This window comes from Python bivittatus, unplaced genomic scaffold (assembly GCF_059951505.1).
Source record: "Python bivittatus isolate LINGU-HERP-01145 unplaced genomic scaffold, Pbiv_v1 ctg000670_np1212, whole genome shotgun sequence".
NCBI classification, from domain to species: domain Eukaryota; kingdom Metazoa; phylum Chordata; class Lepidosauria; order Squamata; family Pythonidae; genus Python; species Python bivittatus.
The window spans coordinates 11,326,296-11,346,414 of NW_028277094.1; the positions used below are offsets into that span (position 1 = coordinate 11,326,296).

The 20,119-nt window shown below is 42.4% G+C and overlaps 1 protein-coding gene and 1 long non-coding RNA gene across 4 annotated transcripts; one reads left to right on the forward strand and one right to left on the reverse strand.

The window, feature by feature from the left end:
• Positions 1 to 106: 106 nt before the first annotated feature.
• On the forward strand, positions 107 to 3,615 carry LOC112542187 (uncharacterized). The gene is made up of 3 exons (XR_003086020.2): positions 107 to 454; positions 2,096 to 2,228; positions 3,487 to 3,615. It is a non-coding gene; the product is annotated as an uncharacterized LOC112542187 (long non-coding RNA).
• Positions 3,521 to 20,040, reverse strand: PHF6 (PHD finger protein 6). Of its 3 annotated transcripts, none has more exons than XM_015890225.3 (11): positions 19,878 to 20,040; positions 14,527 to 14,712; positions 13,977 to 14,078; positions 12,337 to 12,470; positions 12,158 to 12,201; positions 11,402 to 11,562; positions 11,122 to 11,265; positions 10,387 to 10,491; positions 9,717 to 9,850; positions 7,443 to 7,572; positions 3,521 to 3,651 (listed from the first exon to the last, which is right to left on the reverse strand). In XM_015890225.3, exons 2-10 carry the CDS (start codon positions 14,662 to 14,664, stop codon positions 7,443 to 7,445), a joined length of 1,092 nt encoding a protein of 363 aa, XP_015745711.1. In that variant the 5' UTR covers positions 14,665 to 14,712; positions 19,878 to 20,040; the 3' UTR covers positions 3,521 to 3,651. The 3 variants fall into 3 exon arrangements, with proteins under 3 accessions (XP_015745711.1, XP_088007856.1, XP_007440229.1); XM_088151730.1 differs by lacking the exon at positions 3,521 to 3,651 and adding an exon at positions 4,375 to 4,510; XM_007440167.3 differs by lacking the exon at positions 3,521 to 3,651 and having other exon boundaries at positions 5,022 to 7,572; positions 11,402 to 11,559; positions 19,878 to 20,037.
• Between the last annotated feature and the right edge of the window lie 79 nt (positions 20,041 to 20,119).

Here is a 20,119-nt window from a genome sequence, read left to right on the forward strand (position 1 = left end):
GGGGGGGGAGGGGAGGGGAGGGCGCGCGCCCCCCCGAGGCAGGCCTCGCCTCCCGCCGAACCCCGCTGCCTCGGCTACCCCGGGTGGGGAGGCAGCCCCCGGTCCGGCTTAACAACTACGGGGTAATAGGAGCAATAATGGGAAGTAACCGTGAGGAGCTGGGCTTTGGCGCCTCCCGCCGAACCGTTACCTCAGGCAATCAGCGTCTGGGGGAGGCAGCCCCCCAGTCTGGCTTGACAACGACGACCGCAGCAGCAACAGAGATCGTGCCAATAGCAATAGGCGCCGTGGGCGCAACTCAGAACACCTGGAGCACCACTGGGAGAGCATCGGCGCTGGCAAAACCGGTCCACTGCAAAAGGCAGCTGTACCTGGAACAACTCACACCCTGCCGCCATAGCTTGAATCTTATCAAACATCTGCCTGCCCCAGGTCCTTGGGAAGGACTCAACAGGTGGGCAAAAATGCCAAATCTGTCTAAACATCTGGCTGACTGTGCGACCAACCATCCTCATCGTGTTCTGGGCCTCTTGCTCCCTCCCAGGGCTTAGGGGAGAGTTAGCGAGAACCCCCAAATCTCTCACGAGTAATAATAATTACTACCACAGTATAAGAGGGACTGGCTGGATTGGTGCCTCTTGCCACTCCTTCACTAAACCCTGGTTAACTGAGGTAGCCCAGGTGCTCATGTTCCTACAAAGCCTGGAGCTCCAAACTACTTGAAGATGGGCGGACTTCAACTCCCGGAAGAAACATTACACTAAGCTATGGTTTCCCTAGGCAGGATTTGTAAAATAACGTGCCCCCCCCCGCCCAATTGGGCGGGTTAATACTGCATGCTAAGAAACTCTGTTATGGTTTTAAGGCAATGTGGAAGTGCAAGTGAGGCGCGAGCCCACACAGGGTCCAAATAATCATGGCTTAAGCCCAGCCACACTTCCACAGCCTGAAATGCCCAAGTCTGTGCCAGACTACAATGGGAAGGGGAGCAGAGGCCACTGGGCTGGGTGCAGAATTGACCCACATCTGGGGTCCGCACAAAAGACTGAACCCTTGTGGAAAGAAATGGGTTTTCACAACACAGGACACACCCACCCACCCCGCTAGCAACCAAAGCTAAGATCCCTTTGCGCAAATGCAAAAACCTGGTTTAAGACACAGCCAGGGCTCTTTGGAGGGAAGCCAGTTGATCAACTGGGCTGGTTGGGCTTTCCCCACTCCTGGCGAACTGCAGACAGATAAGCTGGAGGTTTGGCATGGGATGTGTGCAAGTACCACTAGCGGTGCAGAGCTTGGCCCTCTTTTCCCCCTCAGAAGACAAAATCCCTAAAGGCGACTTATTTCTTCCCTTTCCGTACAGGCCTGGGTGTTTCACTCTGCCCCATAGTTTGTAAGATTTCATATGTTTTTAGTTTTTTGGTTTATTTTACTGTATTGCTTCCAAGGAGGGAGGGTAGTTGTTTAACATTTAAATAAATCAGCCATGGTCTTCCTTGACCTGGCCCACTCCAATTTCCAAGAAGCCATTCTTTTCAGCATCAAAGCCCAGAAATTATGTTGGGATATCCAGTTCCTTGGACCAGCCTCCCCCAGTTTTGGACACCCTACTACGTATATGCAATTCCCTTAGTTCTTAGCAATTACCACATTGGCTGGAGATTTGAAGAGCTGTTAAATAGTGCACATCTGGAGGACAGCTAGATGTCTAAAGTGATGGAAGTTTGCTGTCTTTTCCTCTTTGCCATTCTCAGTTCCAGACTAGGAAACCATGTAGTAAGATCTGAGATATAAGACCTAAAATCTGTTTCATGTGGACATTGGTTTCAAGTCTGTTCCAGCAAGGTAGACTAGCGGTCTAACTGAACAGAGGGCTATTTCCTCTGAGATTGGTAGGGAGCAGTCAGAAGAAATCCTCCCAAAGCTAGCATTCTTGGGCTTTTTTATCTTTTGTGTTGCTCTCCTGAATGGCCGATACCTGAGAATACAGAGTACCATTTTTTTTATTAACAAAAAATATGTTAAACAAAACTTTACTTCTTTATGAAAGAAAGTTGACCTCTCGTTTACACCACCTTTTGTCGTTTTATCCTTACAGAAACTGTTGGTGAGAGTTGCACACGTTGCTATGGTTCTCTTGGCATATGCTAATTTGGACACACTTGGGAGAACACCTGTAGGCTGCAAAGACCATTGATCAGGAACTGTGACTTCTGTCCTTTGTTCAGCAGGTAGGACAAGTGTGGTTTGTTAAATATTATCTGTGTTTCTTGTACCAATGGTTGATTGGTAATGGCTGAATTCAAGGCCGTTAATATACAGTAGGGTGAATCCTACCATCCTTCCAAATTGAACCTAGAAAGAGCTTGCTGCAAGACTGTTAATCAAGTGAGTGCAGAATCTAGAGAAGCCAGCTTCTATCTCCCTTTACAGCCCTACTTGGCATAAGGGCCTGGCTACTTGAAGGAACATCTGTCATATTTACCCAAGGTTTTCTTCCAGATGCCTCTATTAAAAGAAGTAAGACATGGTGATATCCTTCAAATTACTCATTGATACTTACATCATCACCAGATGTGCTGGATCATTACCCTTTTGTTTTCTAATATATTTTAGCAACTACTGTAAGATTTTAGAACATTAAAGTTGTTTTATCTTTGCTACTGGATTTATCTTCAGTGTTATCTGCTGTATCTTTCTTCTTCTTTGTTCTCTACCTACTGCTTATAAAACATTGCTTATTGGGAGATCAGAAATGTAATAAACTTCAGTATCATCACTGCTTCTGTGCATTCTAAAGAACAAAAATGACAGTGAGGTTGGCCTCTATACGATATTGAACAGAACACGCCTCTTATGTTTCAAGAGTGAAGCCATATGCTAGTGTGGCTGACAATTCAAAGAAATATGGAATTGTTTGGAGCATGAAGACACATCATGTGCTTTCAAAAGAGAGAAAGCTGTTTTGCCAGAGAAATGAAGGGAAAGGAAAGACTGTAGTCTGAACCCCAGAAAAGCCACTTTTCCTTGTATGCCTATTACTGCATTTAAAATAAAACTTGGATTAGTTCTAATCCTGTTTAAAACTGCAACAAAAACTCCAAGCAGAACTAAAGAGCTTTTTTAGGCATAGCCAAGAATTACAGGTGCTTTTGAAACAAGTGCAACACTATCATTTGGTCAGAAATAAATCTTGCCATGTTTAGTATGGTATATTTCAAGTGAGCACAAAATTACAACACATGCCTTACAAGCAGGATCTTCTGCCCCACTTTCTTTCCCTTAATGTCTTGTCTCTCAGATAAATTTCACATAATAAACTTGTTAGAAGCAGGGACTACTTTTTTATACTTCTAAGGACCATACACACTGATGGCACTGTAGGAATAAATATTTACAATAGTACTGAAGACTTGGTGGGAAATAAGAGTAAAGCCTGCAAAGTGAGTAGACTAACTTCTGTTTTTCTGTTGGGCTCTTTTGTCCTAGAAGCAAAAATGCTGTTGAGGAGAAGCTACGCTCTGACACAGTTGCTGTGACCCCAGTCCAGGAAAGCATGATGGAAATAAGGCCCAATTTACAACAGCAGGAGTTGATGAGAATAACATGGCAGAATATACAATATCCTTTCCAAACCTGCCTGTAGAAAATTCCCTGCAAAAAAAAATAAAAATACAACAGGCAATGGGCTAAAACAGAACCTCTCTTCTCAATGCAACAGAATTTACTTACAAAGGTTTTCTTTATGGCTGCAAATGATTAATATTTAAATTACATTTTCATTGCATCTTTTCCTCTTTTGAGTTTTAGGCTATACATGTAGGAGTCTGTCCTCACTGCACCCTCAGCAATGATTTGCTAGCAGTAAGTTTGAAGGGAAATAGTGTTTTCCATGGTCTTAAAAGCACAGTCTGCTGAAGATGGCAACTGCATGTAATCAACTCAGTCAGTCCTAGGACAACAAGATGACCCTCACAATTTAGGGTGGGAGTTGTGCCTTTAATTCTCACAACTTTAGTCTGCTCAGAGGGACATAGAAAGCAGAGTTATAACACCTATTATTGTGAAAGGCTGCTTTTGTTTTAAAGGCAACATATCAGTGGTTAAATTCTAACATTGTTTCAGGCAAATAATGGAATCAGATATTTCAACATACTGCCCTTTTATGAACTTTGCAATGTGGAAAGCTACTGCAGATTGAAATAAGACTGGAAACAGAATTTCCCATTGAAACAGCATATATAACTTCGTCCTATTTTTAACCAAGTCCATAAGACACATTTTCCACAGCTGTCAGCTTTTCTTGTGCATATCAGAATTAAACAGGAAGTTACAATGAAGGTTTACAGTCTTCACATCCAGGAAAGCAAGAACGTTCTGCCATCTAGTTCTGACTAGTCCTTTTAAATAAGTGGAATGAAAATTGGAACTCCCGCTGTGGCTTTAAGCATGTGAATCAAAGAAGAAGGTATAGATGTCTGAGAAATCAATATGAAAGGAGAGTACTAAGATCCTGCAAAAGAAATACAAAATCTTCACACTGAACAGGTCAGTGTATTCATTCTCCACATACTGTACAATATTAGCACACTACTTTTATTAGGCTAACTTAAAACTCAGAAAAATGTGCAAGCTTTCTAGATCTTTTCCTCAAGCAAGATATTACAAAACACAGTTACCGATAGGGGATGAGATGTCAATACAGTGATACTAAAATAAAAATGATGAAAGCTGGCTCAACCTTGGTGGTTCTTTCAGGTTGTTTTGCAAATTTAGGAAGCTAGAACTGCTGAAGCTTAATTTGTTATTATCTTACATTACTATCATATATCCTTTATTTCCATGTGGATCTTTTTAGCTTTGTTATTATATCTGTTACTGCACTTGTGAAGGGGGCAGAAGACTGTAGGTGAACAAAATAGCTCCTGTGGGGGAGTTACTACCTATACCCACTGCGGAGACGCAGTACCCTGTACAGACCAAAACTCCCATAATGCTGTACTCAGCTGAAAGGCAGCAAGTTAAAAAGACTGCTTTTCAGGGCAAATGTCAAACTATGACATTACTTAGCTAAGACCCCCCAAACCATGGGGAAAGGTAATCTCAACCATGCCATACTTGATGTGGGTTTTAAGGGTAAACTGTTCAATCTGCCAGTAGGAATTGTTGCCAATTAAAATGTTCTTCAGATGACATGTAAAGAATGTATACCAGCTCTGACTTTGAAAGGTTGTTTTCCTTTTCTAGTGCCTGAAGAAGTGTCCGACTAAGTTGATCAAAGTACCACATCCAAATGAATATTCCTATTAGATCTACTTTAGCACCATCAAAATATTTTTTAAATGTTTGGAATAGCATAACATTAACCATATTTATTCTCAACCAGCTGTAATTTGCCACAGATCCTTAAAATGGTACCTAAGAATTAACCCCTTGACCAACATATTCTGTTAAATATTCTGATATAGTTATAGGACATTTAAAAAACAGAACACAACCCATGCTTTTGAAAAACTGTACAGCCTGCTAAAAAATCTATTTCAGTACAAGTTGCGCCTTTAATTTTGAAAGTTACATTACAAAATAAAAAAATGGTCAATGGCATAAGAGCAATTAACAGATTTATTTTTATACACAACTCTTCTACTAAACTGCATTCTTCCAGGAAGTTTTCAAACCCAAATGGATTGAATTCCAACTTGAGAGTCTTAGAAGTTCTTATACACAATAGTTGAGTCCCTCAAGACAATGAAATGCATTTTAAAAAAAGCAGACAAAAGGTTAAAAATAAAAAAAATAAACAAGACTTCATAAACAAAGATATCACAAAAAGTTTTTTTGCAGTGTCAACTGCTAGTGAATCTTCTCAGCTTTCCATCCAACTGTCAGCATATTCCAATCTGCTGCCTTAGTCTGACATTTGAGAGATAAGAAAAATATCTGAAGTGTGAACTTGGCAGTTTGCTAACAAGTATAACTTTGTTTTTAGAATAGGTTCAACCAATCCACTTGAAGCAATTACTAGAAATACCAGGATTCTATGACGTCAAAACTGGGATGTTAAGACTTAACATAATTTCAGCCATCCTTGCAGGTTAACAGCACTCTCTGATCTGCCAGGAAACTCTGATCGAATACCAAAACATTCTCATATAGTGGTCACGAGACACAAAATAAATACTGACCTCTTACTTCAAAAACAAAAACAAAAAGACAAGACTCGGTGTCTTATTCTCATTCTTCTTACAGCGTACAGGATCTGTATATATATATTTTTGGACAAAACTTGTGTTCTACACAGCACAGAGCACTTGAGGTATGATGTCCAATAAAGGTGGTTAAATTCCAAAGTGAGCATTAAGCAGTAATTTGGAAACCTAAGAGAAGTGGCCTGGCAATGAACACTCCCAGAAGACAACTCCTTGTTTTCAGTTGTTCCAGCCACAGGGTTTCAATAAAAGGAGAGGAGTGCGAGGGCCGAGAAGGACGGGAAAGAAAGAATGAACCACAGCCTTTTGGCATGATGATCGAATCTCACAGCTTACAGTCAGCAGCAGCCAGAGAGTCTCCAGGCAGTAGAATCCTCCCAACCAGAGCAACTCAAAAGACTCAACGCAGGTGTCTGGAGCTGGGCACCATTTTTTCTACACTGGGCACTTTTGCAAGAGGGATCAGTTCATTGCCTTCTGGTTTGCTTCCATAATTTGCGTGTGAAGGAAAATGCAAAATGCACACGTTCTACAGCCGGGCTATTAAAACAGGCATGTCCAATTTGTAAGTAAAACTTCTGACAGCACTGCATTCACAAAGCCACTGAACATATCCCAAATCTGAGAAATTTCATTCGGTCCAGGAACAGAATTTACTTTTACAACATCTGCCACAGCTTTGACATTGTACAAGTTACATCTCATTTATATCATGTTTCTCTCTCTCTCTGTGTTTCTCCAGGCACTGCAGACTAGCTACATAATATTGACATGTAAAACAACCTCTGCTGAAGGCTCATACACGTGAACATTTCTGGCAGTTCAAGGACATTTCTAACAGTCAGGCAGTAGAAAAAAAGTTACTAAGCATTAAAAAAGGTTAGTAGTTATGGATGTCTTATTCATTCCCAGTTTAACTCAGCCACTTGAAACCTACTTAAAAGATGATGAGGGAAAGGTAGATTTTAAAATAGTCAAGAATAAAAGCATGTTACCAATTGAACATAATAGCAATATTTATTGATTGATGTGTGGAGTCTTCTTTAGAGTTAGATGAATTTGAGAAATCTCCCCTGTTTTTGTGCCATGGGGCTCCAGTTTTTTTAAAAAAAATAAATGAAAACAAAAACCACTTATTGGCATATGCTCAGCTTAAAATGTCTTACCACTAACAACACCTACATCAATTGTACAGTGGTATCTCAGGAGGAGGACTGGCAGGTGACAGCTTCATACCTAATTTCCATTGAGCTGCTGCTGAGGAATTGCACTGTGATCAGCTACCGACTTTGCACGGCTTTTACTTTCTCGCTCCTCATCTTCTTCATCTCGTTCGTCATTTCCACTATGGTTTTTACAATAAAGCCTAGGGAAAACGTGAAGCAACAGAAAATCAATTCATCCCCGTTAAAAGTATTTTTACACTGAGGCAAAACCTCTTCAAGGCGGTTTACAGGTTTTTAAAAAAGACATTAAAAGTGATTTTAAAAAAGGAACTTAAGTTATAGATTATGTCCACTAACAGTTGCTTTTCAGTGCTAAAATTCATGAGAGAAGCAAGAGGGCAAAGGGACAGCACCTTCCCTTTAGTACTCTCCAGTACCTTCTTAGATTTTTTATTTTATCCACTATTTTCTTTTAATTTATCAGATCCTGCAATCAATTGAATATGGCTAGCCCTTTATTTATAATCCTACATGCATGAAAAGATAATATGGGAAGAAAAAAGAAATGGCAGAGAATGAATTCTAGTTTGCTGACGTCATTTAAGGATCTAAGAAACAAAAATCTATGATCTCATGGGATTTAATAAGAGGAATGATAATCTAAGTACAGTAATAGCAATAGTGCTCAGAACTGCTTCGACTGCTTCATGAGCCACTGTAAACGATCCTGGAAACGTATGCCTGAAAGGCGGCACAGAAATACTTTTAATATATAAAATCCAGACTCATAATCAAGACACCAACTGTGACATCTGGGAGAGCACAGCAGCAAGAAAAACTATTTAGGCGTTAATATATTTGCTTCAGTTCACAGGCACTTCTATGTATAAGTACTGCAGTGATATGGATTTTATCAAAACATTTTGGATCAGTTAATTTTTCCTATAAAATTTTCCCCCATAGAAGATTTTTCTTCTCCAATCTGGGACATTCCAAACATGCTGAACTATAACTCTCAGTATTTTCAGCCAAGAGCAGTTAGAAGGAAGCTCACTAGAGCAACTATTTTATTGTGTTCAGGTTTACTTCCAGAACAAACCCATAAGGTAGGTCTGGCCGAGGGACAGGAAATACACGATTAAAGAAAATCAATAAAGGACACTTAAACCATACTGACAGTCCAATAAGGCATGTTTTCTTGAAAACCAATCCCACTGTATTCAGTGGGAATGTCCTCCAAATATTTTTATAAGGCAGCTTTCCCCTACAGTCCTCTAGCTGTGGTACGCTTCAGTTCCTATAATCCCCAGCTAGGTCTGACACAAGGCTCCGGGAAGCAGCCAAGAGATAGAAATAATGGAATCTGAGGGGCACAAAACCCCCTAAAAGCCCAATGTACGCAAGGCTATGTTGAATTACCACCAGGAAATTTAACTATGATGCTCAGAGGAAGGGCAGGTCTAGGGCTTGTTTGAGGCTGCCTCTTTCAGGGAAACCTCCAAGTCATCAACCTCTGCTTGAAGAGAGGATCTGGCAACCACGTAGTTCAGTGAATGCCCCCTTGTGGCCAGCTATTCAGGTCAGCCCCAAAAGTAGCGAAGAGCAGTCAAGCCATGGATTTTGATTCCACAGGATGTATGCAAGCCAGACGCGGGGGAGCGAGCCCCCCTTCCCAGGAACAGAAGCAGGTGATATCAGTGTCGGGGCTGAGGCTGAACAGGACCAAATCCTCCCTTCAAATCTTTGTGGAAACTTAACACAGGTTGGGCTGCCATCAGCAGACAACTGGAAATGCTTCTTCAGCTGCCATCCAAGTATGCATTAGGGCAGTTTAACCAAGAGGCTGACCTGGTACCCTGTAATCTCAGCCAAGTCATTTCCTGGCCTAGTTCACACATCAGTGAAGTAACTGCAGACTATTCAGCTTCCACTGAGATGATGCATCTGCTATATAAGCACCAGTTCTCATCACCAGCCACCTGGGAAATGTTCAATTAACCACTTGAAAGAAGGAAAGACTGATTTTATTGCGTTAATATCCACACATTGAACTTAGAAGGCAGTCACAAAAATGCAGAGCAATCTCCAAGAAACACGTTGTCTCATGTCCTCTGTCAATCCTAGAGCGGCCTATTTCCTGATTAACCTAACCGAATGGAGGACAATCTCAAGCAAGTGTGTTTTACAGGCCTTGACCTGGATATATTTCCTGATTTAAAACCCCTTCAGCCAATTCAATGCACCATCAGCTTTTACCAATGTCCTAGGCTTACAAGTTTTTTAAAAATAATACTGTAGCTACGCGCTATCAAAAGAACAGAGGGGAGAGGTGCAATTCACTTACTTGTAAATGCCTCGTGACATGTTTTCAATGTATTTTGCTTTGTCTTGTACCCCGCAATGGTAATGGTAAGTCTTGATACAAGCTTTAATTTCACATCCAATTGTAGCACCAGACTGACTACAGAGGGTACACTTCTGTCATGAAGATAGAAATGAGAGAAGGATGAGGCGGTGAAGTAAGGCTGGGCTGGCAAGCCAGCTTCATGTTCAAATTACTTCTTGGAAAGTTCACAGTTTGGATAAAATTTCCTGACAGAGTCAAGCAACTACTATGTATGATGGCTGAATTGCATACAGTACAAGATGCAGGGTGGCCAATCTAGAGATCTTGTGGGAAAAGACAAAACAAGCATGTTTGTGTGAAGTAACAATTCTCAGAGTTCCTCTGGCAGGAAAGTCAACTGATTCAAAACACTTTAAAAGCCGATATGGGCAGTCAAGGCATGATAGCTACAGCACCCGAACACTTTCCTCCCACCTGAAGGTTACAGGCCAGCACAGGAGTGATGGGAAGACTAGAATCTTTGCCTAACCACCGCCGTTACTGTGTCACCCTGGTCAGGTGCTCACTGTGAGAAGAAAGGGAAAGGGTCCCCCTATACGTATCACTCAGATCTTTGCATGAGACAAAACACAGGTGGAAAATTAAGTTTCAAACCAAAAGAGCATACCATTCTCTTTCCTCGTTTGATTTCTTGAAGTACAGTTTTAATATCAAAATCACCAAACTCTGCCCTTGATGTTGTTGTCAGTTGCACAGTACCAGAGGAGAACAGCTGAGAAGAAAGAGACACAAAGCTTCAGGAGCATGAAGAACATGCTCACAGCTGGAGCATGGGTGAGACAACACTAGGGACAGCTATCAACCCAGAAGGTTTGAATAGGGAAAGAGAATAATCCAGAGAGAAGACTGCCAAGAACCTGAGAGTCAGAGGCGATAAGCCAGATGCTATGCAAGACTGGAGGACTCTTGAGTGCCTCTTCCAAGTCTTCTTGGAAACAGGTAGGAAGCTGGAGCAGACAGTCTGACGACAGCTACATGCTGACTACCACATGCCCAAAAAGCATAATTGCTTACCTATTCCCTGCTTTGTACTGACTCAGACAAGCAGCCTGCACTTACACATAACACTAAGCCATATTTTCAAACTATGATTTGTTGAACTAGCCATAATGTTCTAAGCCAGTTCACTATATGATAAAGTTAGTGTAATAACAAGGAAGCCTAGCAAGGATAGATGAAACATGGTGCCTGGTGTGGCACTCTATGGTTGTGGGTGGCTGGGTGGGAAGCTCTGTTCCTGACCTTCAAGCAAAGAGGAAGTGACTGTTAAAGTCACCACACACACATCATTTAGGACGACACAGAGAACCAGAGAAAAGGAGGACAAAGCTATATGTCTCACCATGCACTTGTAATGTGCTGCTGCCTTTTTGGCATTGAATATATGAAGCTTCCCTCTAGCTTCATTTTCTTCTTCACCTGCATGACAGAATCCACATTTAGGTTTTGTATCATTGGGGCTGCTTCTGTGGGGTGATCTGTCTCTCTGAAAGAAAAAGACTTTTCTAAAATAATATGTCAGAGAAACAAATACAGTTTCTAGAGAAGGCAATTAGGCAAGCCCTCTGACGAAGAGAGCCTGGTACTTCTTTGAAGGGATTTTAAACACACAAATTCCTTACATAAGAACTGCTTTCTACATCATCTGTGCCATGTGAAGATGTTGATCGAGCATCTTCTGACTGCCCTTTAAGACTTGTCTTTCTGGGCCTTCCTTTGCGTCCCCTCTTTTTTGGAGGAGATGGATCCAACTCATGTTCATTTAGACCTTCTTCTAAATCTGCTGGAAAGAAAAAGGCACAAACACAGAGACAAGCAACTTGAACTATCTGACTCATGATGCAATTCTACAGGCACACTAGAAATGCTGAAGAAAAAGGAGCCCCATCTCAACACAGCAGCCCCTTTTCACCATCAAAAAGACCAAAGGCTCCTAAGAAGAATGTTACAACAATCAAAGGAAGCAATTTATATACCCATCCTGACTTAGAGGGAGGGGCTATTAGCGCCAACATCCCTCTCTCCGCTCACTTCCCACATTACATCTGAACCAAACATTAGAAATTGTCAAACCGACCAAATTAATCTTACATCTCTCAAGATTCCTTGCAAGCATTCTTCCACAACCCATTGCTCTCAAAACTGGTTGACTACAACTCTCATTGCTCCCAATCAATTCAGTTCAGTTGCTGGGGATTATAGGAATCATAGCTGAGTACATCTGAAGGATTTGAAGAAGAGCACTCCATAAAGGAATATTAAATTGATACAAGGAAATGCATGTTTTCATGACCAGTCTTAATGTTTGTCATGGAGGGGAAAAAATTAATGTTTGATCCAGAGAGCTAAGAACAGTAACAAGCTATGAATGGTTTTACCTTCAGAATTGTGTGGTACTTTCTTGTGTTTTCGACATAATATCCTAGGAGTAGAACACAAGAGAAAGCCAAGTCACCTAAGTATTCTGGGGCTTTAGCCAAGATAGCTACCATTCAAGAAAACAGTGTTGGATCCCTTCAATCTATTTTGACAAATGAGACATACAAGTTATACTCACATATATATGCCCTGTGAAGGTTTCTCTCGGATTTGTGCTTGATCATGCAACGCACAATAATAGTGATATGTCTTGTGGCAGGTTTTTACATCACAACCAATTGTTGCCCCTGGACAATGGCACAGGGAGCACTTCTGAAAGAAAAAGGAAGACATCCCATTAGGGCTTCTTGTCTTACTGTCAAAAGCCACAGAGACAGCAGATGAGATAACCTGGACTGCCCTTCACTGCTATTTTAAAATGCAAGCAGGGAAAGACTCCACTTACAGTTACACCAATAAAAAGCAGAAGAGCATTTTCAGAAGCCAGGCTACATTCCACAGCTGACCTTCTACCCAGTAGCTGGGAGAGATAACCAAACAGACGGTCTGGCACAAGTTAACCTTCTGGGTACTATCTGACTAAGGACCACAAACAGGGATTTCTAAGCTTCCTCTCAGATCAGTCCTGAATGGGCCAGTGACCCAAATCACCATCTCCAGTTCTCAAGGTTCCTTCCATAGAGCTGAAGATAATAGTTCCCCTACATCACTAGAGTTACTGGAGATGCCACCACTGATTTGGAGAGAGCCAATAATGGGCATATAAACACTTCAGGGATTTAACAACATCTACTAGAAGAGACTACAGGTTCCAAAATAAAACAAATGTTCTCTTTTTAAAGGCTTGAAATCTTTTGATAGGGGACAAAGGACCACTCTTGTCCGCATGAAGTCCCACATTTGACTGCTGGCATCTCTACTTACAGGAATCTCAACTTCTGGCCCGCGAGTCAGGGTTCCTAGCCAGCATGACCACACAGCTTCATGTGTTCAAAGTCATCACGCACTACATCTGCAGTATCGCCACATGTGAGTACATGACATATTAGAAGTTCTGCAGATCTGACTACTGCAGAATTAGCGCGCTGCTTAATTAAGCCAACAATGACATGAATAGTCATATTACATTAGTGGCAATGGGAGGCTTTTATTGGAGTCTGCTGATAAACTAATTCTATAAAATCTCAGGTGGCTTGAACCCAATTACTTTCAAGACTGCCTTTATCTATACAGTCTGCCCCACATTCATAGATCTCCAACGAGTCCTAATTTGCAGATCCACCACAGACATACTTAACATCAACCTTTAATCATGCCTTTTTTGTGGGGGGACTAGACTTTGGAGCAACATAGTGGAAGAGCTAAAGCTTGCACCTTCCTTGGTACAACTTGAAACATTTCTTTTTACCTGTGCCTTTTAGAGGGCTTGGGGGGATTATCACATATAAAAATGTGTAAGCCACCTAGAGTTCTAGGTACAAATTAGCAGCATATAAAAGTTTAAAATAAAACAATCTATCCTTTTCGGAATGATCTGATTACTCAAGGAAATGTCTGGTCAGGAATGTTCTGTTTTGTTAACCATATGATAACATACCCAATCATTTTAAAAGTAGCTGCAGAGCTACTACCGAGCAGAAAAACAGCATAAATATCCATTTCTTCCACATGACTGGATCTCTACACATATAGTTCTACTGTTTTATTGTTCGGATTGGGAAAGGTTTGTGCAAGGACTACAAAGACAAGGTTTTAACAATGAACATTCTTAGAAAATTCCATTTTTAAATTCTATTACTACCAGTAATGCTAACTTACCAGTTTTGTGCCTCTTTTTATTTCTTTCTGTACATCTTCAATGGAAAAACCTCCAAGACTCTCATTATCAGTGTGTGAAGACACCAGCGCAGATGAGAAAAGCTAGACATACAGAAAAAATTACTTGGAATCTTTATTATGCTCTTGCAGTTTGGAATCCATTTAATCCAACGCAGGTGATCCTAGCACATGAAAATCTTTGTCACTGTCCCAGAAGCAGTACAAAGCTAGTTTTCTACAAGACACTAGGAGGATCGTCTCTGAAATTATGTGTGTATCTCATGCTCCAATTTAACGGGCACAATGTGCTGTCTGCTCTTAGGCAGGTGTTTACTCAGGAGTCAGACATATGAGCTCAACAGAGGTTAGTCACATTAAAGCCAGGTAGGCTAAATCCCAGTTAGGAAAGGCTAAAAGTAGTCATGGGGGGCTTTGAGAGAAGAAGGATAAGCAAGGAAGAAGAATTACAGACCGCTTTCTTCCCCCCCACGCCAGTTCTCCTCTGCAGCCACCTGGCCTGCCCCCCCCAGACCAAGCTTGTAGGACTCACCATACATTTATGATGGGCTGCCACCTTCTGGTTTTCAGAGAGCAACAGCTGCCCACATTCATCTTCTTTACTGGACCGGCAGAAGCCACACTTGCGCTGCCTCCTGGGGCCCTTCTTCTGTCCCACTGTACCTGACATGGTTTTTCAAAATGGCTCGAAGGACACCACTTCAATTCTGCCTAAAAGCTAGGAGAACCAACCAATACAAATGATACTGTTATTTACTGAAGGGCAGGGAGGCTACTCAGTATTCCTTATCAAAGCTACCTCCATCGTTAAGCACCCAAAGGTAAATATGGGGCACCAGAGTATGACTTCCCCAACACACCTGCATGCTTCCAAAAGTGTCAATCTCAGAAGAAGAACTATACAGTGAAAAAAATAATTCTCCAAAGGCAAACTGCAAAAACTATTGCAATGCAGGAGAAGAGATGTCACAATCCTGTGGGCTCTAGGAACAAAGCTGTCCAGCCCTATTCTAAAGTTCTCTTACTTTAGGATTTTCTGGAAGTGCCTATTGTATATGTTCTATGTAGAAAACAGAATCTGAAAACAAATGTACTGTATGTGGACATTCTTTGCCCAGAAAAAAAACCATTATACTAATAACCCATTATTACTAATAAAATAGTAATAAATTTATATACAAGAGGAAGTTGATTTGCTGCCATGTTACAAACATTTTTAAAGGAAAAAAACTTAATGGAAAAGGTCTCCCCCAAACAGGAAAGGAAATCAAAGCAAAATCATTCCATATTGCCATATGCCAATGACTAATAACAGATTTTCGATCCAAACACATTCAGGGCTACAAACTGCTGATGGCTTCATTCAGTTTTCTGTGGGACCCTCACATAATACTAAATCCCAACATTTCGTAGGCCAAATCAGAGATTCTTACCTATACACAAAAAGAAACACGTACCACTAGGAAAGAACCCTACAACCCAGCAACTATGGCACGCACAGCTCTGTCGTTTATGCATAAAAAGCTATTGGCTGGATGACTCTTTAGCAGAATTAATGAGAAAAGCCACACAGAGCAGCATAATTCCATGCCATTAAAGAGCATAACATCGAGGAGGCCAGTGCGTGGCTCTTGTCTTGGTATCCAACCTAAGACTGTTAAGAACACAGCTTGCTGAGAATTGTAAATAGCTTATGTTAGCCATTTAATCACTTCTGGACATTGCTTATAGAAGGGACTTATCAATATTTGTAATACCACATACTTAAAAGCCCACATTGTCCAGCTTTCTCCTGGTGGATGTGCAGAATGTTCTGTTTTTCCACCAGGAAAAAAAAAATCAGCATATAGCACTAGCATCACATTTCTCACAGAGTGTGCTGAAAAAATTCTAGCTTCACTTACAGCGGTCATTCTTGAATAGGGGTACTTAGTGTTTTGTCTTGAATGGAGATTAAAGTTTTTAAAATAATTCTACATAGCCTTAGTCTACCAATGCCAGGTTGTTGTGTTCTTGGCTGTTTCATCATCATTTTTATATTTTCTGCACATGATTTCCTTCCTACCGTACTGTTCAAAATTTCAGCTCTTTGAAGCTTGTGCATACTCATATCTACAACTCGGGTTCATACAGCCGGTAAAAGAGACTGCACTCCACCAAGTCATTAACCTATGGTATTGTATTTAAGGTGCCACAAGATTGTTTTGCTGTCACAACACACCTAGTCTTTTGAAAACTGTTTTGGTTCGTAATTAAAGATAAAGTCAACTTTTAAAATCTGCTACCTATCTACCCCACACTTTTCCAACAGCTGTATTATACTCCAGTGATTTGAGTCATAATCCAATATATCTGAAGGATACATTCTGACGCAAAAAATAACCCAGATGTGCACTTGTGTTTTTGGTACTGAAAGCTCCTTTGACAAGTTTCAAGCTAACAACAGTTTTATGCTTTTTTAAAAGCTTAGCAATATTCTTCTCACTGTGGAGCACAGCCTCACTGTCACTGTGAGATGCATATTGATGTGACATGAATTCCAGAGATATTTCTTACGCAAATCCAAGACTTACCTTCTCCCTTGCAGCTCCACTCAGAAACCCCGCTAAAGACATACAGGATCGGATGTTTCGGCACAGCCACTAAGCTCTAAGCTAAGGACATCCCTGTGACTTCAGCTTTGGGAAGACAGGACTGGCTAGGGAAGCAAGACCGCCTGTGGCATAAGAGGCTTGCTTTCTCAGAAGAAGGCGCGCTTGGTTCCCCTCCATAAGCTCTCCTTGTAGCCTCCATGCACTTTCTTAAATGGATGATTCCAAAAGCTTGGGGAGGGGGGGAGGCTTGTCCCAAAACGAAAGCTCCACAACAGCAGACTTTATTCAACCCAGAGGAGGGAAAGTAGTAGTGATGTCATCTAAGCTGAGGGTAAGGAGGGAAATTCAAGAGTCTGTGGTCATGCTACGTTTAAGCTGCTAGAGTCAAGCCCCAGCATGTCCCTTTTCCAAGAGAGTCAGGCTGCACAGATCTCAGAAGGACCAAATACTTGAAGGAAATCCAAGTTATTCAGTTATAAGCACATTTTTAAAACATGGTTTTCTTGGATTTGCAACACACTTGTGACTGTGAAACTTCTGCCACAACAAATACAATGTACCAACCAGCATTTCAGAAATATAGGGCAAGTAACTAAAAATCACAAAATCTTTTTTCAGACTGTAAAATAAACACCCTAAAATCTGTTTCTGAAAATGTCGATATCTATTCTTCTACATGGCTAGTTTTGTCATTCTCCCCTTAAAATCTTTCACAAAATATGGTGGGAGCAACACAGCAAAACATTAAACACTCCCGAAGTCCCTCAGAGAATTCTGCTGTGTGTTCTACCCACCATATTCTGTGAAAGAGATTTTAAGGGTGGCATTATTTACATGACCTTATTCAAGATAAATTATCCTTCCAAGGTGGTTTAAAGTCAGTAGCATCACAATGAACATTAATTAAAAGCTAACAGAAAAAACAACCAGCCAACATCAAATACGAAAATTTAAATGGTAGCAGCAGGTAAAGCTGTTAAAAAGTAAACAAGCCCTTGAATCTAGGTTGATTCCTGGTGACTGCATGAACTCAGCTAGTCAAGTTTTCTTACTAACACGTGGTTTGCTGTTATCTTCCTACAGAAATAAATCAGACACAACTCCAGAAATCTCCCAAAGCCCTGGAACTGAATAGGTTTCTAGAGCTCTTGGAAAGGAGGCCTTGTGCTTGGGGTTCACCAGCCTCAGACTTCTTGCTCATGCAGTAGAGAGCAAGGCTTCAAGCAAGATTAAACACTATCCATGCACATTTGGGAACCTAAAAGTTTAACATCAGCACCTAAAGCTGGGTCTGGAAATGAACAGGCAATGGGGCTGTGCGGTACTTCAAAATTCTCCACAATTCTTTTCCAGAACTGGTTTAGTGAGCCATAGACAAGAGCTGGATATGTGCTTTTGCACATTCAGAAGCACCTCTTCCAGAACCCCTGAGGATATCTTAAGGAGCAATCCTGAATTGCACACTTGGCTCTTGAGGAGGACCAGATCCCCATCCAGGAATATTTGGATACAACTCTACAGCATACCAAATTCCTAACTCGTAACATGTTTTTCTTCCCTGGATTACATTTCAGGGTGTCTGCCTCATCTGTCCCAAGACTACTCCTTGATGCCTGTTCAGGTTTTCTACCCTTCACTGCAGTTAGAAGGTGGAGAAAACAGATGCCCATGACAATATGTTAGCCCTAAAGACTTACACTTGCAGAATACATGCAGCAGCAAAGCCAATATTTTTTCCCAAAATGTGCTGTTGGACGCAAGTGAGCAGCATGAAAAAACTGCAAATGCACCTTTCATATCTATACAGGTATACATTGTTTATATTCATAACTGGAACTGACAAGTTCCACAGACCTCAAATAATTATGAGGGTTATTTCTTGAATTAATTGGCAGCGGGGGACCGACATCATAAGTCAAATGCCAAGCTGGCACATACTCAAAAAGCATCTCGATCAGACCATATAGCATCTGGACAAACATCCCCACAATGGAGTGACAGGGACTTCTTTCCACTTGTCCTTATTTCCTACTGCCATCCAGACATAAGTCAAAGGGCAGAGCTTAGTCTCCTGTGGCTCTGGGTACAATCTTTTGAGAAAGCAATGCCTTCCATTGTTCCTTTGCAGTCTGAAGGTGATATATTCAGCTAACCTTAGAACAGAAAAGGTGAGCTGCAAACCTCCTATTGGCCTCTATGAGAAGAGAATAATATACTGCTAGGACTCTGGTCAGACCCCGCACCGCTCCAAGGACCATAATCTACAAACATGCGAACCAAAATGACCAGGATAGAAGCATTATTATAGCAACGGCACATTCTCTTAACAGCTTAAATTATATAGTTTATGACTGAAACAAGGTGCTGGGGGGGTATTAAAGTAATAGATTTGGAAAGGCATTCTTCCTTTACAAAAACTGCTGGCACAATCTAGCAGCGAAATCCCAGATTTCTGTCAGCTCAGCTGCCAGCTCACAAGGAGCACAGTCCTAAACGCCCTTCCTAGGAACTGAGCTATGCTAAAAGCTGATGCTCACAGAAAGCAAAGCTATATTTTCCCACTCTTAAATCTGCAATATGGGAACAACATCAGCTTGCCTTGTGAGGCTGCTGCAAGGTTGCCCACATTGCACACCAGCTGTGGATATCTGCAAATGTGCCACATCATGGCACTCTGGTATCAACGTTATACTGTAATCGCAGGATTCTGGGTCCACTGTTTCGCCCAAGCCGCTCGCATCAGGGCTGCAGTTCAACCCAGGCGCCCGTGGAAAGAAACCCCCACGAAAGCCACGGGCCTGTGTCCAGCAAGGACACATCAGAACCCCCAGCAGACAGGGCTCTTCCCCCCAACTTCACTTGGAAGCCCCCCAGGACACACCAGCCACTTCCCACCCCACATTCTCTTTGATGCAGAGATAAAACGGGGCGGGGGGAGACAGAGAGGGCCCCCCATTTCTTCTGAGGACCCACAAATGGGACCCACCAGCAAACAGCCAGCAGGAACGTTTTTTCAAGATCAGGGTCAAAGCCCCGCTGGAGGCGCACCGCCCCCCCGGGCCTCCCTCCCTGGGGGCTACAGAGAGCCCCTCGCCCCCCAGCAGCAGGAGGGGGTGGCCCCGCCAAGCTTTGGGGGCGGGCAGGGTCCAAGCCCCCCGGAAGCGGGCGCCCCTTCCCTCTCGGACCCCTGCCCCCCACGGGGAAGCGGGAGGGGGGAGGAAGAGAAGGATGGTTTCCATAGCAACCTGCCGGGGTGGCGGCGGCTCAGGCATTTGGGCGCGGGACTCACCGGGCGGCTCAGGCCGACGGGGGAGGTGGAAGCAAGGGACCCGGGGGAAGCGCCGCTCAGAACCGAACCGGAACCTCCTCCGCCGGTCGCCCGCTCCCTTTCATTCGGAGGGGCAGCAGGAGAGACGACGCTGCGCCGCGGAGCTTGACGCCAGCACGCACGGGACGTACGGCGCGCCACCAGCGAGCGTCCGCCGCGCGACCGGCGTCCCTACGTCATGCTCGACGTCGCCCTCCCTCTTC